The 22,510-nt window shown below is 42.8% G+C and overlaps 1 protein-coding gene across 1 annotated transcript; it reads left to right on the top strand.

The window, feature by feature from the left end:
* The first annotated feature begins 3,889 nt into the window (after window positions 1-3,889).
* LOC106569986 (cell division control protein 42 homolog) lies at window positions 3,890-20,879 on the top strand. The gene is made up of 6 exons (XM_014141797.3): window positions 3,890-4,095; window positions 8,145-8,249; window positions 18,301-18,373; window positions 18,799-18,908; window positions 19,201-19,398; window positions 19,728-20,879. Exons 2-6 carry the CDS (start codon window positions 8,145-8,147, stop codon window positions 19,815-19,817), a joined length of 576 nt encoding a protein of 191 aa, XP_013997272.1. The 5' UTR covers window positions 3,890-4,095; the 3' UTR covers window positions 19,818-20,879.
* Window positions 20,880-22,510: the final 1,631 nt, after the last annotated feature.

The raw sequence follows: 22,510 nt of genomic DNA, 5'->3' as shown, positions 1-22,510 counted from the left end.
GTGTGTGTGTGTGTGTGTGTGTGTGTGTGTGTGTGATATGTGCGCGTTTGTGCACACGCGTGTGTGCAAATTCCTGTGTGTGTATGTGCATTCGTGTGTGTGCCAGTGAAAGTTTCATTCCTGAGCATGCATGTACGTGTGTGTGTGTGTGTGTGTTTCTGTGGATGTATATGCATGCGTGTGTGTGTCAGGGACAGTGTACATTCCATGCGTGTATGTGTTTAAAGGGGTATGCCTAGACAGAGGAGAGTTAGAGATCTATAATTAAATGGCCACGTTTAATGGGATTATCTTTGGAATACAACAACAATGTTCTTGACACCCATCTCAGAGAGAGAGAGAGAGAGAGAGAGAGAGAGAGGAGAGAGGAGAGAGAGAGAGAGAGAGAGAGAGAGAGAGAGAGAGAGAGAGAGGAGGAGAGAGAGAGAGGAGAGAGGAGAGAGAGAGAGAGAGAGAGAGAGAGAGAGGAGAGAGTTTACAGGGAAAGTGCTTCTACCCAACTGCTATTTTAATCATGGTTGATTGACAGTTTGTCCGCCCTCTGGTCACACGTCTGGTTCTCCAACCTCTGTTACAGTCCACACAGCTGCTGCTGTCCCATCCTCCTTCCTCTCATTTCCTCTTTTCCTTTTGGAATGTTTGTGTGTGTCTGTGTGTGTCTATGTTATTTGTGAGGACAGAGGGAGCCAGAGGAGGTGCAGATGTCAGGGGAGGCACAGTGGTTTATGAGAGGCCAGTGGACTGAGAGCCAGTGTGACAGCTAGGGGAGTCTGCATGGACTCCTCTCCTAGGGCAGCGTGCGTGTGTCCGTGTCAATGGATGGAGAGAGAAGGCAAAAAGGGCATAGTGGCAAAGTAAATACAATATAGCAAGTAAAACACTGAAATGGTAGATCTGTAGTGGAAGAAAGTGCAAAGTAGAAATAGAAATAATGGGGTGCAAAGGAGCAAAATTAATAAATAAATAAATACAGTAGGGGAAGAGGTAGTTGTTTGGGCTAAATTATAGATGGGCTATGTACAGGTGCAGTGATCTGTGAGCTTCTCTGACAGCTGGTGCTTAAAGCTAGTGAGGGAGATAAGTGTTTCCAGTTTCAGAGATTTTTGTAGTTCGTTCCAGTCATTGGCAGCAGAGAACTGGAAGGAGACGGCCAAAGGAGGAATTGGCTTTGAGGGTGACCAGAGAGATATACCTGCTGGAGCGCGTGCTACAGGTGGGTGCTGGTGACCAGTGAGCTGAGATAAGGGGGGACTTTACCTAGCAGGGTCTTGTAGATGACCTAGAGCCAGTGGGATTGGCGACGAGTATGATGATATAATGATAATAAATGATAATGATAGCATTAACACATCAGATGCCATTTACTGCTGTCATGCCCTTTAGAAAATGGACAATAAAGATTTCTTATTTATCTATTTTTTGCACTTTTTACCCCTCTTTCTCCTCAGTTGGAAGTTACAGTCTTTTCCCATCGCTGCAACTCCCGTACGGCTTTGGGAGAGGCGACGATCAAGAGCTATGGGTCCTCCGAAACACGACCTTGTCAAGCCGCACTGCTTCTTGACACACTGCTTGCTTAACACGGAAGCCAGCCGCACCAATGTGTCAGAGGAAACGCCGTACAACTGGCGACCGAAGTCAGCGAGCATGCGCCCGGTCCGCCACAAAGAGTTGCTAGATCCAGACAACGCTGGGCCAATTCTGCTCTGCCTCATGGGTCTCCCGGTCGCAGCCGGCTGCGAGACATCCTGGGATCGAACCCGGGTCTGTAGTGCTGCCTCTAGCACTGTGATGCAGTGCCTTAGACTGCTGCGCCACTCTGGAGGCCCATAAAGATCTATTCTATACTGCGATCTGCCATCAAAAAGTCTGAATGTTATGGTACGTACAGGACAAGTATCAGGCTTGTCTTGTAGATGGAGGTTCATGCCACAGCCCTGCTATCCTCTAGCCTGACGACTCACACTAAATTCTTCCGCTGCTCTGTTCGCTACATCCTTCAGTCGGAGACTGCCATCATTGAAGTTGTTTGTGGTGAGGAAGGGTACAAGGGGTGTTGTACAAAACAAAGTCATCAGAGATTGAATCATCTCTAACCACTCACAGTACCAAAGCCAATGACAAATTTTCAAACCTCCGCTCTACCCGGTTTTCACTAGATAGCACAGCCACAAAGTCTCAAAATGGGCCATATCCGAAATATTCATAGGGGAAAAATGCTTTTTGGTCTTAATTTAAGGTTGGGGTTAGGCAAAAGGTTAGCAGTGTGGTTAAGGTTAGGGTTAAGGTAAGGTTTAAAATCTAATTTTAAAGCTGCAATATGTAACTTTTTGCAATGGCCTGTCCAAATTCACATAGAAATGTGAGTTATAGATCTGTCATTCTCATTGAAAGCAAGTTTAAGAAGCGGGAGAGCTGTTCTTGTGCGCTATTTCTATGTTTCTAATTCTTAAGTTTTGTTTTTGCGTCTTTTACACCAGCTAAAAATACAATATTTTTGGTTACTGAAAATATATTTCACAGCGGTTTAGATGGTATAATGATTCTCCACACATTGCTTGTTTTTTCACATGAACTGAAATTTGGAGAACTATATTAGAATTTTTGCAACCAGGAAATGGCTGAGCGATTTCTGCATATTGCACCTTTAAGAAGAGAAATTGTAGAAATAGGTGTGGTTTATGACTTTGTGGCTGTGGTAACTAGTGATGACCACTTCACCCAGGTGTGTTCTGGCTGTGGTCCAACCCATCTGTTTCTGGACCAATCAGACGGCCCCGAATGTGTTCATGTTCACTGAAGGCACAGATTATCCATTAAAATTGACTAGATGGCCGCTCTAACAATGAATTGAAATGTCTTCAAAACTGGAATGCAGTCGGGAGGAGGCAAGATCCGGTGGGACCATTCTAGCCAATGAGAGGGCAGATATGCAACTGAACAACAGGCACTCTGATATAAGGTGGGTTTTTCTCTCAAAATCTCTCTCGGACAAGGTGACTTTTATCAATATAGTCGGCTCTATTTACTCTTAGCATTTTCGAATCTAATTGGCATCAACGTGGGCATGCAAGAATACAAATCCCTGCACCTCATCTCTAGCTGACACCTTTGCTAACAGGTATTGTGTCTATTTAAAAGTTGCACAAGACAGTTAACAGAATTGTCAATTTAAAGAAATGTAGCCAACTTATTCATTACTAAATTTAGCTAACATTAGATAGTTCATCCAGAGATTCGTACCTTTGCCTCGATTCGGCAGTACAGGTGTATATATTGATAAGTCACCTTGTCCCAAAGAGATTTACACGGTTATCAAAATGTCACACCAGGGTAAGCCTACATGGAACAGACCTTATTTTAAGTGTTTCTAAAATCCCTATAGGAAAAATGAATGGTGGAAAAATTATTGGAACCATTTCCTTGTTTCACCGCTAGGTTTTATGGGTATTATGACTCATACTGTGGTACTCTATAGTGGAGAGGAAACTAACATCTGTGAGCGTGGCGTGGCGTTTGGCAGGAGGAATGAGTCTGGGTAGCCAGGCAAGCTATCCTTATCTTAATTCACTATGCTCACAAAGTAGCCCACTGGTAAAAATGTGTTACTGCTAGAATAGCATGCAGTACCCACTTCACCTAACTCAACTCTCCTGTGGCATGCCTCACCATCAGGCAGGTCCAGGCTTGCTCTGAATTTAAACATGTACAGACTCACTGTGCACTGATCAGTAAAGCAATACTGCAGATTGATATTATTTTAGTGAAAAACGTGGTGTTACCAATGTCAACCCCTCTCCACTGAAGATCACCTGCCTGCTCTATTAAAAGCTATTCAAAGGTCTCACCACTTGCCAAGGACAATGTAGGTAGTCTTCATGGAGGATGTCTCTCTTATGCGCTCTAGATTTTGTTACATAACTAAGAGGGAGGGTAGATTTAAAAGGTAGTATATACTAACTACATGCCATTGTTCAGCCACAGCTGGATCAACATCAAGAATACTGAGGGCAGGGTTGTATTGCACGCCTCCTTTACAGTGAGCTCTCGCGAGCGAACACCAGATCTAACAACGCCTGGTGGTGGACTGATAAGGTAGCTAATGTTAAGCTTTTGCAATCTTAAGTCTGTGATTCATATTACATAAATCGTGAAATGTATGTTATGTAGAAAGAGTACACATTTACGCTTTACATTTGGAAGAACTTAGTGTATTTATTTTAAAACAAACCGCATTAGCAGTTGACAGCTAGCTAACCCTAGCAAGCTAACCCTAGCAAGCTGCTAAGAACGTTAGCTAGGTAGCTAGCTTTTGTTGTTTTTAACTAGCTGAGTGCTAAGAATGTCATAGCAGATTGGGGAAATTGTATTCGTTTTTGTTTTGTTTGCTTAGTTTTATATATATACAGAAAAAAATGATTGTGCCGAAATTATTTTACAGGCCGTGTCTGGAATTTAGCTAGCAAGGTAACGTTAGCCTAACGAGATATAGCCAATATATAAAACGCTATTTTTAGTAGGTTTGGCAAGCTCTAGTTGAAATTTGGTATGGTTAACTTTCCATGTGTTTTTTGTTGTTGTTGTTGCCTTTACGTTAGCTTGCTACGGTCATTACCTCGCGCGTTGTATGCGGAAGTGAGAGACAGTAGTTGGCTAACTAGTAAGGAACACTAGCAAGGTTTGAAAGTGCTAACAACTTAGTAAGTTCTAATTGTGTCCATACAATTCATGCCAGTATAGTGAATAACAATTCTTAGGAAAAAATGGCTTCTTTTAGAGGTTGGCTAGCCTGTAATACTACTGTGATAGCGCTATTGTGTGATAAAATCCCTTATACTTTTTGGGGGGAACAGGTCTCACACTCAGCACCTCTGCAAGCCAGAATGTGTTCTGTTTTTATTGAACAGCATTTCGAACTGGCATTGCTAATTACTTATCTTTGTCTTACTCCTATCCCAGCCCACAACCATTAAAAAAAAATCATAAGACCCTCATTGACGAAATTGTGATGTAAACCAGACATACTCTATAATGACTAGATGGTATTGTCTCTGCCCTAACAATGGGAGTCGTTGTCGAAACAAGGCTCCAAGCGGCCCGTCTTTCCGCGGTTATGGCTCCAGAACTGACACACCCACAAAATAATACAATTTTAAAAACATGCTAGTCGCGTAGTTCCCTAACGTAAAAGAGGTACACACATTTCCGGGGTGAACCATTAATTAAAAAATATAAAAATTGCATTAAACGGTAATATATTAAGAGGATACAATACTCTGAACATACTTGCTTCGTCCGGCAACGAGCCATTGTTTACAGACTTGTTGCGTTATCTTCGGTAGCCTGGTATCCTTGATCAATCAAATCGAAACTATTTGGTTTCACCAAAATAAAGTTAAGTCAGAGGCATCCAATATCTCTAGGAGCAATGCTTACGATGTGGCCTTGCCTATCAAATAAGCATTTAAAACAGATTTATATCCAGAGTCTCCCATTTCCGCCTGTATAAGTGGTAGATTACGTGATCTAGAATGTACTACAATGGCAGCCCACAGGCGGAAAACCCTAGATATAAACGTTTTAAACTCATAATTGTTAGCGAAGGACACATTGAACCTGGTGAGTCGTAAGCATTGTACCTCGAGATATTGGATATGCCAATGTTGACTGGAAATGTTATTTTGGTGAAACCGAATAGTTTAGATTTGGTTGCTCAAGGACGCCAGGGTACGGAAGCTTCCGCAACAAGCCATCTATCTGTACACAATGGCTCGTTGCTGGGCGAACCAGAGTTGGAGGACAAACAAACTACTCATCCCATAATGCACTGCCCCATGTCACAAGGTTCTGTATGCAATTCCTGGATGCTGAACATTTCCCAGTTCTTTCATGGCCTGCATACTCACCAGACGTCACCCACTGAGCAGGTTAGGGATGCTCTGGATTGATGTGTACAACAGCTTGTTCCAGTTCCCGCAACTTGGCACAGCCATTGAAGACTAGTGTGACAACATTCCACAATCAACAGATACTGACTGGTTTTCTGATCCATACCCCTAACTTTTTTTTTCGTTGTAAGGTATCTGTGCTCAACAGATGCATATCTGTATTTCCAGTCATGTGAAATCCATAGATTAGGGCCTAATAAATGTTTATTTTATAAGTTAAGTAGAGAACACACTCATTTACAGCAATGACCTGGGAAGTAGTTACAGGGGAGAGGAAGGGGGGATGAATGAGCTAATTGTAAACTGGGGATGATTAGGTGGCCATGATGGTATGAGGACCAGCTTGGTAATTTGGCCAGGACACCAGGGTTAACACCCCTACAGTTACGAGAAGTGCCATGGGACTACAGAGAGTCAGGACACCTGTTTAACGTCCCATCTGAAAGATGGCAATGTCCCCAATCACTTCTCTGGGGCGTTGGGATATTTTTTTAGACCAGAGAAAATAGTGCCTCCTATTGGCCCTCCAAAACCACTTGCAGCAGCGTCTTGTCTCCCATCCAGTCACCAACCCTGCTTAACTTCAGAGGCAAGCCAGCAGTAGGGTGTAGGGTGGTATGCTCTTGGGTGGTATTTCAATTGACTAATTTCCTTATATGAACTTTAACTCAGTAAAATCTTTGAAATTATTGCATGTTGTGTTTATATTTTTGTTTAGTGGAGATCAAATAAATCGCACTTAGCAAATTAGCAATATATGTTTTGTTGACCGACTCTGACACTCTCATAAAGCAGGTTTCCATCCAACCTTTTATGCAAGTAAAGTACATGTTGAATAAAAAATGCGTGATGGAAACAGCAAATTTATCGGTACACTTTTCAAATGTTGATAAAATACACTAGACAAGGTGGGATCTGTTTTGTGTTTTTTAAATTAGTAATGCGAGAAATGGCGTTGGAAGTCCTTTTTATGTGCAAATAATGATATAATAACCATCATATTGATTTAAACTTGGAGTCACACAATAATAAGTTGTGTGGTCCTCCCACTACGACTCGGGAAAGCATGCCGTTTATTAGGCTACAGATGAAATAAGTTATTTACATTAATATTTTTGTCATTGAGCAGACGCTCGTATCCAGAGCGACTTATGATAAACTTCACAGGGTGGCGAAAGTGCACGGGGATGAACTTGATGCTCCCCTCCAATAAATATCGAGGGTCTTATTCTGGTGACATGATGATCGATGCTTGGCTAGCGTTTGACAAATTAAAAGAATCTCGCTCTTTTCCATAATAACCTTATCGTGTAGGTAGCCTACCCTTACTGTAGCTGCGAGTTGTTGGCTAAAGCGCGTGTGCCAGGACCAGAGTGGGCACATTCGCTATATATTGCAACATTTGTTGTGACAAAACCATCAGCAGAGTTGAAAATACGATGGAAACTAATTTAACTTGTGTTTTTTTTTCTTCGGTACATGGGAATTTAACTGCAAAAGTTATTTTTATGTGCACTACGTCATCACGCACAGCCTTTTATCCGTAACAAGTCAACTTGATAGAAACACATCTCTGGTGGGAAAATGCGCATTTCTTTATTTTATTTACGGTACTTGGATATTCACAAATCTGTCGTCAATTGGATGGAAACCTAGCTACAGACCTCCAAACAAAAAGTCCCCACTTTGTCTGCTTATCGCTGTATCTCGTGTGGACAGATTTTGACGGGAGTGGAGCCTCTCGCTTAGCCTCTTCCTGTCATTGCTATTGTCCTTTTTTTTTATTTACCAAAGAGCAGGTATGTGTATTGCTGAGCAACATACTGTTCACAGGGCCTTGTGCTGTAAACAGTGTATTACACAGCCACCCGTGTTTGGACTGTCTGACTGCCTATTGTGTGCACTTGAACTATTAAGATGTGTGGCATTCTTATCACTCGTTATTCACATACACACTGTCCGAGCTGTGGCCAAGGAGTCATACAATGGTGGTGTCTGCTCTCACTCTCGTGCCTACCCTCGTGTGTTTAAAAAAAAAAAATCTCTCCCTCTTAATATCTTTCATCCCTAGTGTGATAAACCGATGCTGATCGACAAGAGGTGTCTAAGTTATGACGACAGCTGCCAAAAGATTGCAGATTCACTAGCGTCAGCATATTCAACCATGTTTCTGTCTGTCTGTCTCCTTCCCTCCAGATGCAGACCATAAAGTGTGTGGTGGTGGGTGACGGTGCGGTGGGAAAGACTTGCCTGTTGATCTCCTACACCACCAACAAGTTCCCTTCGGAATACGTCCCCACGGTGAGTGGCACTGGAGTGTTGTCGAGAAAGGTCTCGAGCGGGACTTGGCAGAGTGTCCGGATTTGTCAAGTGGCTAGGCTAGGCTAGGCTAGGCTAGGCTAGGCTAGGGGGTATACAACAGGAGCCGCTGCACTTTGTGCCCTTTGTTCCAGACCATTTCTATCACATCTCTGATTCAACTCATCCATTTTAAACCACCATTGATTGAATTAGCTGTGTTTTAGTGCTGGGCATGAGCAAAAGCCTCCACACACCATCTGGAATTCTTTATGGCTGGAGTTGCCAGTCATTGGCTTGTGTAGAATCTCATATATAGAATGGGTTTTGAGAGAAGGTATTTGTTTTCGGACTAAAAAGAGGAACCCCTTGAGGAAGAGCCAAACTCGAATGGAAGCGGTTATGGACCAAAAAGCATGAGTCAGGCTACACACCATTTCATACTATTTGCCAAATAGGGATGAAAACTGACAACTCAGTCCAACTTAAATAAATAAATACAGTTGGTAGACCAGGGAGGGGCAACTTTGATGGGGGTGGTCGGCCACAAAAATGTGAACTCATCATGAGGGGCCGCATTTGATCACGGGTCTGCGTACACACTGCCATAGCATTTTATAGCTAATTTCCTGCAACACTACACATTTTGCCTTAGGGTGGAGAGGAATGTTTACCGTTTTTAATATATCTGAGTGAAACTGACTAACAAAATCAATGCGGTAATACAACTATGCTTTTTATTTAACTTTTATCTAACTAGGCAAGTCAGTTAAGAACAAATTCTTATTTACAATGATGGCCTACCAAAAGCCAAAAGGCCTCCTGCGGGGACAGGGGCTGGGATTAAAAATAATCATAAATAAAATTATAGGACAAAACACACATCATGACAAGAGACAACACTACATAAAGAGAGACCTAAGCCGACAACAACAGCATGGCAGCAACACATGACAACACAGCATAGTAGCAACACAACATGGTAGCAGCACAAAACATGGTACAAACATTATTGGGCACAGACAACAGCACAAAGGGAAAGAAGGTAGAGACAATAATACATCACGCAAAGCAGCCACAACTGTCGGTAAGAGTATCCATGAATGAGTCTTTGAATGAAGAGATTGAGAAAACTCGTTGCAGCTCGTTCCAGTCGCTAGCTGCAGTGAACTGAAAAGACAAGCGACCCAGGGATGTGTGTGCTTTGGGGACTTTTAACAGAATGTGACTGGCAGAACGGGTGTTGTATGTGGAGGATGAGGGCTGCAGCAGATATCAGATAGGGGGGAGTGAGGCCTAAGAAATTTTATAAATAAGCATCAAGCAGTGGGTCTTGCGACGAGTATACAGAGATGACCAGTTTACAGAGGAGTATAAAGTGCAGTGATGTGTCCTATAAGGAGCATTGGTGGCAAATCTGATGGCCAAATGGTAAAGAACGTCTAGCCGCTTGAGAGCACCCTTACCTGCCGATCTATAAATTACGTCTCCGTAATCTAGCATGGGTAGGAGGGTCATCTGAATCAGGGTTAGTTTGGCAGCTGGGGTGAAAGAGGAAACCAAGTCTAGATTAAACTTTAGCCTGCAGCTTTGATATGTGCAGAGAGAAGGACAGTGTACCGTCTAGCCATACCCCCAAGTACTTGTATGAGGTGACTACCTCAAGCTCGAAACCCTCAGAGGTAGTAATCACACCTGTGGGGAGAGGGACATTCTTCTTACCAAACCACATGACCTTTGTTTTGTAGCTGTTCAGAACAAGGTTAAGGGCAGAGAAAGCTTGTTGGACACTAAGAAAGCTTTGTTGTAGAGCGTTTAACACAAGATCCGGGGAGGTGCCAATCCAGGGGAGTATAAGACTGTATCATCTGCATATAAATGGATGAGATAAATGGATGCTAACAAGTTTAGGTAGTTTAGCGGCCAGCTAACTTAGCAATCTAAAAATGTTTAGCTGACATAGGCTAGTTAACTGACATAACAGGAGAAAAACTGCAGAAGCACAACCACATTTAGAAATTGCACCTTGTGTATTCTACCAAGTTGAGACCCTGACTGAGTTCCCCCCGGGGGGGTTATCAAGTTGCACATCCCTGAGGTAGCATTGGGACTCAGCACAGTAATGGGGTGCTGCGGATAGTGTGTGATGAGTCGCTGTTTCTATCAGACCTGTCTCTCTCTGGCAGTAATCAGCACAGTGCTGTACCAGAGACTGGCAGAGAGAGTGTGTCGACTCAGCCCTCTCTGTCCTGTGCCCAGTCAGGCCCAACTGGGTGTGTTCATGTTGTTGGCCCATAAAAATAGACCCAACTTTCTCCATGACGTTTCTCTGTCTGTGCAGTTCAACAGTGCACTCTTCTCATAAGAATCACGTGGCAATTTAAGATTTTAGATTCTAAGCAGATTACTCTCAAAATCCTCAAAAGAAATGCTACTGGTTGATTTGGTGGGTATTGAAATACTCTTACGTCATTCAAGCACAGAAGTAGGCTGAGAACAACAGCCTAGTGTATTCTTATATTAGATGTATGTAGTGCATTCTTATAACATTTAATTCATTGGGGAATACACTCCTTGTACTACTGCATTTGGGAGGTGAAACATCTGAATATTGGTGTAGTGTGTACAGTCACAATTGTAGAGGCAGGTTTTTTTTTTTTTTACCCACCATTCTCTGTGGTATTAGCCCTAGCTCTGTCCAAACACATTATTGTCATGACGGTCAGAGATGTGTTTTTTTTTTTTACTTTGCTTGGTTGCTCTTCAATGTGTTCGGTCTGCCGTGCCTCGCCTCGCCTTTCCGCTACGTGCCCCAACGCCTCACTCTTTTTATGTCTGAACTTGAAGTGCCCTAAGAAGCCCTGCCTTCCATGGTTTCTCAACCCAATAGACAGACTGTTCTCCCTCTGGATCAGAACACAGATTAGCTGCCCAAGGGTGTGTACAAGACTGAAGTGCATGGCTGCATCTTAATAGTTGAAAGTGTCTACCTCGTCTCCTCGCTTTCATCTTTCTGCACTGATGTGTAAACACGTATGAGAGATGAAAGAACTAGGCCTATGATAGGCAGACTACCTCCTGGGAAATTGCTATCACCTCTGCAGTTCTTTCATATTCAGGCAGTGATCAGTAGTGTTGGCAATGATTCTATGGTTTTTGGTGAATGGTGACAATAAGCTTTGAAATCAGCATATTTTGCTTTATGGTTTGTGTATTATCACAAACAAAATGCTAAGGTTGTGAATTGATGTTAGCTTCAGCTGTAAACTAGCAAGGAACGTTAGCCTACAAAGCTGGAAGCTATCGGTAGCTTCTTGCATTGTAAAGTGTTCTAGCCTGTAATGGACATTGTTTCGCGAACAGTAATTAACAGTTGCAACATTTCTACATGCCATGTTGCATTATTCAAGTGTGTTAACTTCTGTGCAGCATGAGTGGGGAGCTAACATGATACAGCCCAGACTCAGTGAGTACAGTGGTTTCTCAGGACAGGCTAGCGCTAGCAATGAGTAAGTGGGGCAGGCACAGTGCTCATGCCAAAAGGGGAAATCGGCTTCGTTGATAGACGGGCTTGATCGTCTCTCAATCAGTAGACGACGTGAGACACATTTGATATTGATAGAAGGACCGAAAGTAACACCTTCTAGTACCAAACTGTTTTTCATGTTCTAGTATTGAAAAAGTACCAGGTAACACTAGTATTCAATAATACTCAGTGCAGTTAAAGGAAAGGTGACAAGGAGAGGAAGACATTTTAGACCATTGAGATGCACCCCAACTCTAGCAAGCATGACTTGTGGGTGCATCTCAAGAGTCTGAAATGGCTTCCTCACCTTGTCGTCCGGTGAGATCCCTTACAAAAAAAGATTGCAGTCGACTCAAACTAAAGTGTAAGAATGGACTCGGATGAGGCCTGAGATGAAACAGGTAGCAGACAGCCAGGGAAGAAGGTAAATTGGTGGTTTAGTGACTGCACAAGGCTGGAATATTGTCCGGAATCTCCCACCCAAATTGAAGGAATGTCCCTCATGTTCCACATTACAAAGACAAACATGTCCACTAAAGTAATAGAAGTTAACACTGTTACTCATTTCCAAGTGACAGCGATAAGACTCCTTTTTAAATAGAATACCTAGTGTTTAACACTAATCAACATTTCCGAAGCAACGTCGAGAACTGGATACACCAGTTTCAGTCACTTGTTCGCACCCCACCTAAGTAACATTTATTTAAAAAAAAATATTGATTTAACCTTTATTTAACTAGGCAAGTCAGTTAAGAACAAATTCTTATTTACAATGACGGCCTACACCGGCCAAACCCGGACGACTCCGGTCCAATTGTACGCCGCCCTATGGGACTCCCAATTACAGCCGGTTGTGGTACAGCCTGGATTCAAACCAGGGTGTCTGTAGGGTTGTATCAAGCACTGAGATGCAGTGCCTTAGACCGCCGCGCCACTCGGGAGCCATAATGGTGGGAGAAACACTGGTTGGGCTAAAGAGAGTGTGTTTGGAGCACAGGATTACAATTTTCCTTAAGTTTGCTGACCTAAAGATAAGCTTGGAAATTATACTGCCCATGGACCTGCCCTATGAGAGTCACTGTCTACGCAGCATTGTGCGACGGAGACGAAACATGAGAAATGGCGATGCCATTAAGCAGCATTTGGGACAAGGCATAGTGGTTTCTTCAGCACATATAAATGAGCTGAGTCAGACTGTTTCTCGCTTTTACTGAACAGTCGGTTGTTTCATTGCCTCTAGCGGGAGGCACCTTAAAGAGGAACAAGAACACTGTGAAACATTAGGTCTCCGACCTAAACAATTGTTTTCCAGTGCCAAGTAAGACAACTGAGAGGATACCCTTTTATTCAAGCTGTTTCATCCAACATATCCAGGAAATGCATCACTGTTATTTTGATGTGCGACCTGGCAGAATTATCAGATTTATTGTGGGCTATTCAGAGAATTTGCCGGCATCTTTGTGCACATTGGCCTATAAGCTATATTATTCACCACCCGAGGAAGTGGACACTCTTTGCTAGATTGCCAACTATAAATATGATATTGTTGCTAGATTGATTAATCAATTAGCCTACATGGCTATCAGTAAATGTAGGCTAATGTCCTACAAAAACTTCCCAGCGCTAGGCTAGCCTATTCATTGCAAATTTCAAACTCCGCGGGCAAATCAAATCTAACTATAGCCTACTCAGGTTGTAAAGTGGTGCCATGAACCCAATATTAAGAGGTGAGAAATACATGATATACTCTCAGATATCTGTGACTGTCCTCTATGGAACTAGAACAACAGTAGTTGCTTTGAAAACTGTCTTTTCCCCACAATAGTATTTTTTTTTTATTACAACTTTCATATGCTTGTGCTTGTCAGAATGCGTCGCTCTCTCCTCCGTGCGCACAGTGGGGAGAGGAAATAAGAGTCAGCACCCGACAGTGAAACAGGGAATGGCAGATACTTTCATAGCAGGAATCAAACTAATGCGTAGGCTATTACTGTTGGCCAAATAATGGTTTTAGAACAATTGAAATGAACTGGACTCTTTTGGAGTCTTTCCACAGAGCGAGTTTACAAGAACTTGTGTCAAGTTATAAATGGCGGGGCTCCACACGTCTATAGTGTCCCTACGCAATAGTAGCTACTTGTACATATGTTTTAAATCAACGCTTACTTAGTTGATAACATGGATCCCTTTGACCAACTACCACTCTGTGTCATAGACTGTTCTGTGGAGGGAACCAAAAAAATAGGGATTTCCATGTGTTCGATATGATGGGATATCGGCCTAGGTTATGAAACTGAACCACAGCATGACCCATATTCCTGTATCCATACGTGTACCAGGTATGATGTAGGCCAACTGTAAACTCGCTCTGTGGAAAGACTCCAAAAGAGTCCAGTTCATTTCAATTGTTCTAAAACCATTATTTGGCCAACAGTAATAGCCTACGCATTAGTTTGATTCCTGCTATGAAAGTATCTGCCTTTCCCTGTTTCACTGTCGGGTGCTGACTCTTATTTCCTCTCCCCACTGTGCGCACGGAGGAGAGAGCGACGCATTCTGACAAGCACAAGCATATGAAAGTTGTAATAAAAAAAAAAATACTATTGTGGGGAAAAGACAGTTTTCAAAGCAACTACTGTTGTTCTAGTTCCATAGAGGACAGTCACAGATATCTGAGAGTATATCATGTATTTCTCACCTCTTAATATTGGGTTCATGGCACCACTTTACAACCTGAGTAGGCTATAGTTAGATTTGAGTTTTTTGAGTGAGAGTAAAGATGACTTTCGAGTAGTAAGACATGTATTAAAGCAACAGATACCATTAATAAGAAGGGGCTAGAAGCATCTTATATGGTGAGCTACCGAGTGGCTAGGACAGGCATGCCCCATACTATTGTGGAGGATTTAATTGTTCTTGCTGCCGCGGATATGGCTGGGACAATGCTGGGGAAAAGGCCATAAAAACTATACAGACAATGTCTTCATCAAACAACACTGTTTCATGACGCATCAGTGACATGGCAGGAGATGTTTTGAAACAATTACTGCTTCGCATATAAGCCAGTGAATTATATGCATTACAGCTGGAGTCAACAGACGTGGCGGGCCTGGCACAGCTCCTGGTATATGTCCGTTATGCTTATGGGGGGTCAATTAAGGAAGACATCCTCTTCTGCAAACCAGGATATCATGAGAGGATTTTTGTAAAGTACTGGACAGCTTTGTGACATCAAATGGACTTTGGTGGTCAACATGTGTTGGTATCTGTACTGATGGCGCAAAAGCCATGACACGGAGACATAGTGGAGTGGTAACACGCGTGCAAGCAGTTGCTCCCAACGCCACTTTGGTACACTGCAGCATCCACCGAGAGGTTCTTGCTGCCAAGGGAATGCCTGACAGCTTGAAAGACGTTTTGGACACTACAGTGAAAATGGTTCACTTTGTTAAAGCAAGGCCCCTGAATTCTCGTGTATTTTCTGCATTATGCGATGAATATACTGGCAGCGACCATGTAAAGCTTTTACAACATACAGAAGTGCTCTGGTTATCAAAGTATTGACACCTTTTTTTGAATTGAGAGACGAGCTTAAAGTTTTCTTTACTGACCATAATTTTCACTTGTCAGACCGCTTGCATGATGATGAGTTTCTCACACGTCTGGCCTATCTGGGTGATGTTTTTTTCTCACCTGAATGATCTGATTCTACGATTACAGGGACTCTCCTCAACTATATTCAATGTGCGGGACAAAATTGAGGCTATGATTAAGAAGTTGGAGCTCTTTTCTGTCTGCATTAACAAGAACAACACACAGGTCTTTCCATCATTGTATGATTTATTGTGTGCAAATGAACTCAAGCTTACGGTCAATGGAAAATGTGATATAGCAAAGCACCTGAGTGAGCTGGGTGTGCAATTACGCAGGTACTTTCCCGAAACGGACGACAGAAACAACTGGATTCGTTATCCATTTCATGCCCTGCCTCCAGTCCACTTACCGATATCTGAACAAGAGAGCCTCATCGAAATTGCAACAAGCGGTTCTGTGAAATTTTTATTTAATCATAAGCCACTGACAGATTTCTGGATAGGGCTGCGCTCAGTTTCTTGCCTTGGCAAATCGTGCTGTTGACTTCTTACGGATCATTGGGACGCTAGCGTCTCACCCCGACAACATCCGGTGAAATTGCAGAGCGCGAAATTCAAATGACAGAAATCGTAATATTAAACATTCATGAAAATACAAGTGTCATACATCATTTAAAAGCTTAACTTCTTGTTAATCCAGCCAAGTTGTCAGATTTCAAAAAGGCTTTACGGCGACAGCACACCATGCGATTATCTGAGGACAGCGCCCCGCATACAAAAGCATTACATACATTTTCCAACCAAGCAGAGACGTCACGAAAGTCAGAAATAGCGATAAAATAAATCACTTACCTTTGAAGATCTTCATCTGGTTGCAATCACAAGGGTCCCAGCTACATAACAAAAGGTATTTTTGTTCGATAAAGTCCTTCTTTATATCCCAAAAAAGTCTGTTTCATTGGTGCGCTAGACTCAATAATCCACCGGTTTCCCTCGTTCAAAATGCATACAAATGAATCCCGTAAGTTACCAATAAACTTCTTCCAAACATATCAAACAACGTTCCTAATCAATCCTCCGGTACCCTAATATGTAAATAAACAATACAATTTAAGACGGAGTATACCGGAGACCATTACCGGAGATAAATAACGAAGTACGCACACTCACTGGAACGCGCAACAAACACTACAGCCAAAATGGGAGCCACTTACTAAAACTACAAATTCTAGCTCATTTTTCAAAAAACAAGCCTGACACTCTTTCTAAAGACTGTTGACATCTAGTGGAAGCCCTAGGAATTGCAATCGGGGAGGTATTCCTTTTATATTCCCATTGACAGCCATAGTAATCAAGGGTGAGCTGAATAAAAACATTCTGGATGGATTGTCCTCGGGTGTTCGCCAGCCATATCAGTTCTGTTATACTCACAGACATTATTTTAACAGTTTTGGAGTCTTTAGAGTGTTTTCTATCCACACTACCAATTATATGCATATCCAAGCTTCTGGGCCTGAGTAACAGGCAGTTTACTTTGGGTACCTCATTCATCCAAACTTCCGAATACTGCCCCCTAGCCCGAAGAAGTTAAGACACTGATGCCACATACCTATGTGAGAGTGGATTCTCTGCCCTCACTAGCACGAAGACTAAATACAGGCACAGACTGTGTGGAAAATGATTTAAGACTGAGACTCTCCAATACAACCCAATATTGCAGAGTTATGTGCATCCTTTCAAGCATACTCTTCTCATTAACCTGTGGTGAGTTATTCACCATTTTTGATGAACAAACAAGGCTTTATATGTAAGATGGCCAAATAAAGAGCAAAATTATTGATTATTGTTATTTGTGACCTGGTTCTATAAGAGCTCTTTGTCACTTCCCACGAGCCGGGTTGTGACAAACTCACACTCATTCTTATGTTTAGTGTGTGTGTGTGTGTGTGTGTGTGTGTGTGTGTGTGTGTGTGTGTGTGTGTGTGTGTGTGTGTGTGTGTGTGTGTGTGTGTGTGTGTGTGTGTGTGTGTGTGTGTGATGGCAAAAAACAACATTTGAGTGTGTGCTGACCCTGGTGCTAGAGGGGGTACGCAGCTGGACGTTGAATGTTTGAAGGGGTACGGGACTACAAAAAGTTTGGGAACCACTGCTCTAGATAACACAAAAACAGCCTAACCAGCTCTGCTAGGGCGAGTAAAATGGCCAGAGTGAGGTGTTCTCTCATTTGTGTCTGGAAGTAGCTAACCAACTTTAGCCAGTTAGCTTGGGTGCTTGACTGCCGTTGGACGCTCTGGCCAAGGAGCACAGTGTGCGCTCTGAATGCTCCGAGAGTGAAACGCTTAGAATTTGTGAACGGACAATATGACGCCCAGAGTGCACTGTTGCACTCCAGAGTGAATTTACAAACACACCCATTGTATGTGTCATGTCCGGGGATGGCAGTGAAGGCTAAGGGACTGCTTCCTAACCACTCTCGACGTGTGGTGGTTTTTGAACGCTTTTTCAGCAGCCATGGCATCACGCAGGTGGGTGCCACATTTTCATCAATGGAGAACCAATACCTGCTGGGGAGCAGCTTCTGAGGCGGAACTGAAAGTCAGAAACAGATGTTCTGTCCTGAAGAAGAGCACCTGGCCTGTTCGTCAGACTGCATTTGTTTCTCCCTGGCTGTATCATCAATGCCCCTTCCACTCAAGCTATACTGCCTTTCCAGCCCACTGCCTCAACTCCCTTCCATCATCTGGAACATTCTACTAGAGACTTTTCAATCGCTTTTTTTGGGGGGGGGGTGGGGCTACATTGGAAATATGTCTCTTTTTGTGGGAATGTTTGAATTTTTTTATTAAGTAACTGTCAAATAAAATCAACACTCAACATTTTACATTGAAATCCCTAATGATTTATTATATTTCTCTCCTATCGGTCTCTTTCTCAGGTGTTTGATAACTATGCGGTGACCGTGATGATTGGAGGGGAGCCCTATACTCTGGGGCTGTTCGATACAGCAGGTAAAACAAAATGGCCGCTCTCCGCTACATGAGCTCTGCTTAACTAAATGAGCTCTTCTTAACTAACTTGCCTTGAGCATCGACTTGCAACCTTCTCACTCACCATGGTCTGCCTGTATTACTTTCACGTGGTGCTTACATTGGGGTTATGGATTGTGTTTCTCTCCAGCCATCTAAGCGTTTGAACATTGCATGGGTAACTCACCTTGTGCACTAGTCTATGTAGTGATAGGATTTACCATGGTGTCTAAACGTGTGTTTGTGAGTTAGTCTACTGGTGTGTTAGTCCACTGAGCTCAGTTATTCGCTAGATAATGTAGAGTCCATTGTGTAGTTGTCTTATTTAGGCTTGTTCTTGCATATGAAAGGTAGCCTTGATGTAAACTCCTCAAATGTTTGCTGTCTCTCTCTGTCGCCCTCCCCAGGTCAGGAGGACTATGACAGACTGCGACCACTCAGCTACCCCCAGACAGACGTCTTCCTTGTGTGTTTCTCTGTCGTATCGCCCTCCTCCTTTGAGAACGTCCGCGAGAAGGTGTGTGTGGAATATAACTTTAGTGTCCATTGGTTAGAACGTATGAGTCATCTGCCTTTCACAACACCCCCAGACACACGCACACACGTGGGACTAGTGTTTTCTAGCCCATGTCTTCGGTTTGTGTGTTTCGTGAGTTGGGGTTAGGGTTCTTTCTCTCCCCTCCCTCTTTCTCTCTCTCTCCATTACTCACACCTGCATAAAATGATTTACAACATGAAACCCTCCCATACTCTATGGACATAATATACTGCAGGATCAGAACCTAATATGCCCCCCTCCTCTCCCACAGTGGGTCCCAGAGATCTCCCACCATTGTCCGCGTACACCCTTCCTGCTGGTGGGAACCCAGATGGACCTGAGGGACGACAGCAACACAGTGGAGAAGCTGGCTAAGAACAAGCAGCGGCCCCTGGCCCCCGAGAGCGGAGACAAGCTGGCCCGGGACCTCCGGGCTGTCAAATATGTGGAGTGCTCCGCACTCACCCAGGTTCGTGTCTGTGTGTGTAAGAGACACAATCTCTATCTCCTAAGTCTGGCCCTCATTCAGGGAAACAGGAAATGGTGGGTGTAAGTGGCTTGTGTGGTTTCTGAAAAGTAACTTCCTCTCACTCTGTTCTCCTTTGTGTTGATAGATGTCATACTTACTCACTTCAAACTACTACTGGATGATGGCTACTGTTGACAGCATTTCATAGTGCCATCTTGTGCAACTGTGGCCATTGTGAAACTAGGCTAGTGGGTCAATAAGTAAATTGACTTACTTATTCCTCTTTTTTTCCCTCTCTCTCTCTCTCTCTCTCTCTCTCTCTCTCTCAGCGAGGTCTGAAGAACGTGTTTGACGAGGCCATCCTGGCTGCGCTGGAGCCGCCAGAGACCAAGCCCAAGAAACGCTGTGCACTCTTATAAAACATTTTTAAATGGGGCCAAAGAGCCAGGGGAAAGACCGAATTTAAAAGACAGACAGGCGGACACAGGAACAGACAGGGAGGGGTGTAACGCTGGGAGGGGTGTAGAGGGAGGGAGCAAGAGAGGACAAGTGAGACATTCGTTTAACAGTGCCTTCAGCGATAGAGGTGGGGATGGGCGATGTTGGGTGGATAGGTAACAAACAGACAGAAATAAATCACAATGTGTAATATAATGTATATCTATGGTTCTGGTAATAAGCTGATCAATTCTCTTCCTAACCAGTATAGTCCTTCTTAAAAGGAGACCGACTGAGCAATATAGGGAAGAGACAAGGTTTTGAAACCTCTATTGCCTTATAGTTACAGGACAAACGAAATGGGTTTGACAAAAAGAGGTAGAGACTGTGTGGAGTTTATTTTGTATTTGATGATACTAAAAACTGACTGGAAAAATTTGCTTAAGCCGCGCAATCTTGACGTTCACACACGCCTGCTTTACTCCCTTCAACCCAAAAACGGCTTCTCTCTTTCAAACTGCCCGCCATAGTTTTGAAAATCCTGTGTCTTCAAACATGAACTATTCAGCTTCACTCGCTATCTGCCGTCACCGCTCCAATGGGAACTACAAGCGCTTCTTACTTCCTCTTGGTTTTCACTGCTCCCTAAAGGCAATAACATGAACTGAATTCCCACTCGCTTTTTTTGTTGTTGCCATTTATTGTTTTAGAGATGATGGTGTATTATTGATGATAATAAGAGTATTATATATTTTTTGGCTCTTTATTTCTGGGGTACCCCTAGTGGATAATGGTTTGGACTATTTTAGTTTTTTTTTTATATATATTTTTATTATTAATTTGATGGTTGTGTGCCAATGTGTTGAGTGTCACTGGTTTCATTTGACATAACAATCATAATTTGCCTCTAATGACTACGTAGCTGGATGTGATGTCAGTAGTAATAACAGCAAAAAGCAATAATGGTTATGAGTAACAATAATAGCTCTTTTGAAGCATCCTCATCTGGTTGTTTGAAATAAATAAAAATACTTGAACTTAAACTCTAGTCAATTTCCCCATTTATTTTTATTTAACCATTATTTAACTAGGCAAGTCAGTTAAGAACAAATTGTTATCTGGAATGGCGGCCAAACCCGGACGACGCTGGGCCAATTGTGCACTGCCATATGGGACTGGGATACAGCCTGGATTCGAACCAGGGTGTCTGTAGTGATGCCTCTAGCACTGAGATGCAGTGTCTTAGAACGCAGCGCCATTCAGGAGCACTTTGTGGGACTATCATTTGTTTTTCAACAGAACAATGACCCAACACACCTCCAGGCAGTGTAAGGACTATTTGACCAAGAAGGAGAGCAATGGAATGCTGCATCAGATGACTTGTCTCTACAATCACCTGACCTCAACCCAAATGAAATGGTTTGGGATGAGTTGGACCGCAGAGTGAAGGAAAAGCAGCCAGCATTTGTGGGAACGCCTTCAAGACTGTTGGAAAAGCATTCCAGGTGAAGCTGGTTGAGAGAATGCCAAGCGTGTGCAAAGCTGTCATCAAGGCAAAGGGTGTCTACTTTGAAGAATCTAGAATATATTTTGATTTGTTTAACACTTTTTTGGTTACTACATGATTCCATGTGTTATTTCATAGTTTTGATGTCTTCACTATTATTCTACAATGTAGACCCTTGAATGAGTAGATGTTACTTTTGACTGCTACTATATATATATATATATAGAGTGAAGGAAAGCATACTATTATTTTTATAAATATATATATATAAAAAACATCTACTATATATATATAATAGTATGCTTTCCTTCACTCTGCCTAGTTAAATAAAGGTTACATTTAAAAAATAATATTAAAGCGCAAACCAGATGGGATGGCGTATTGCTGCAGAATGCTGTGTTAGCCAAGCTGGTTTAGTGTGCCTTGAATTCTAAATAAATTACAGACAGTGTCTTCAGCAAAGCACCATCACACCTCCATGCTTCACGGTGGGAACCACACATGCAGAGATCATCCCTTCACCTACTCCGTCTCAAAAAGACATGGTGGTTGGAACCAAAAATCTCAAATTTGGACTCAACGGACCAAAGGACAGATTTCCAGTGGTCTAATGTCCATTACTCGTGTTTCTTGGCCCAAGCAAGTCTCTTCTTATTGGTGTCCTTCAGTAGTGGTTTCTTTGCAGCAATTCAACCATTAGGGACTGATTCAGTCTCTGAACAGTTGATGTTGAGATGTGTCTGTTACTTGAACTCTGTGAAGCATTAATTTGGGCGGTAATCTGAGGTGCAGTTAACTCTAATGAACTTATCCTCTGAAGCAGAGGTAACTGTGGGTCTTCCCTTTCCTGTGGCGGTCCTCATGAGAGCCAGTTTCATCATAGTGCTTTGCGGTTTTTGCAACTTCACTTGAAACTTTAAAAGTTCTTGAAATGTTCCGCATTGACTAACCTTCATGTCTTAAAGTAATGATGGACTGTCGTTTCTCTTTGCTTATTTGAGCTGATCTTGCCATAATAGGGACTTTGCCCTTTTTGGTAAATGACCATATTCTGTATACCAACCCTACCTTGTCACAACACAACTGATTGGCTCAAACCTATTAAGATGGAAAGAAATTTCACAAATTAAGTTTTAACAAGGCACGCCTGTTAATTGAAATGCATTC

The sequence above is a fragment of the Salmo salar genome, chromosome 14 (assembly GCF_965601325.2).
Source record: "Salmo salar chromosome 14, fSalSal1, whole genome shotgun sequence".
Lineage (NCBI taxonomy): Eukaryota > Metazoa > Chordata > Actinopteri > Salmoniformes > Salmonidae > Salmo > Salmo salar.
This window is presented reverse-complemented; position numbering and strand designations above follow the sequence as displayed.

Bases quoted from the DNA above. Each gene is read 5' to 3' on its own strand.
- LOC106569986 (XM_014141797.3), top strand. From the start codon at position 8,145: ATGCAGACCATAAAGTGTGTGGTGGTGGGTGACGGTGCGGTGGGAAAG. The intron at 8,250-18,300 runs GTGAGTGGCACT...TCTCTTTCTCAG, and splicing joins CTTCGGAATACGTCCCCACG to GTGTTTGATAACTATGCGGT. The intron at 19,399-19,727 runs GTTCGTGTCTGT...TCTCTCTCTCAG, and splicing joins AGTGCTCCGCACTCACCCAG to CGAGGTCTGAAGAACGTGTT.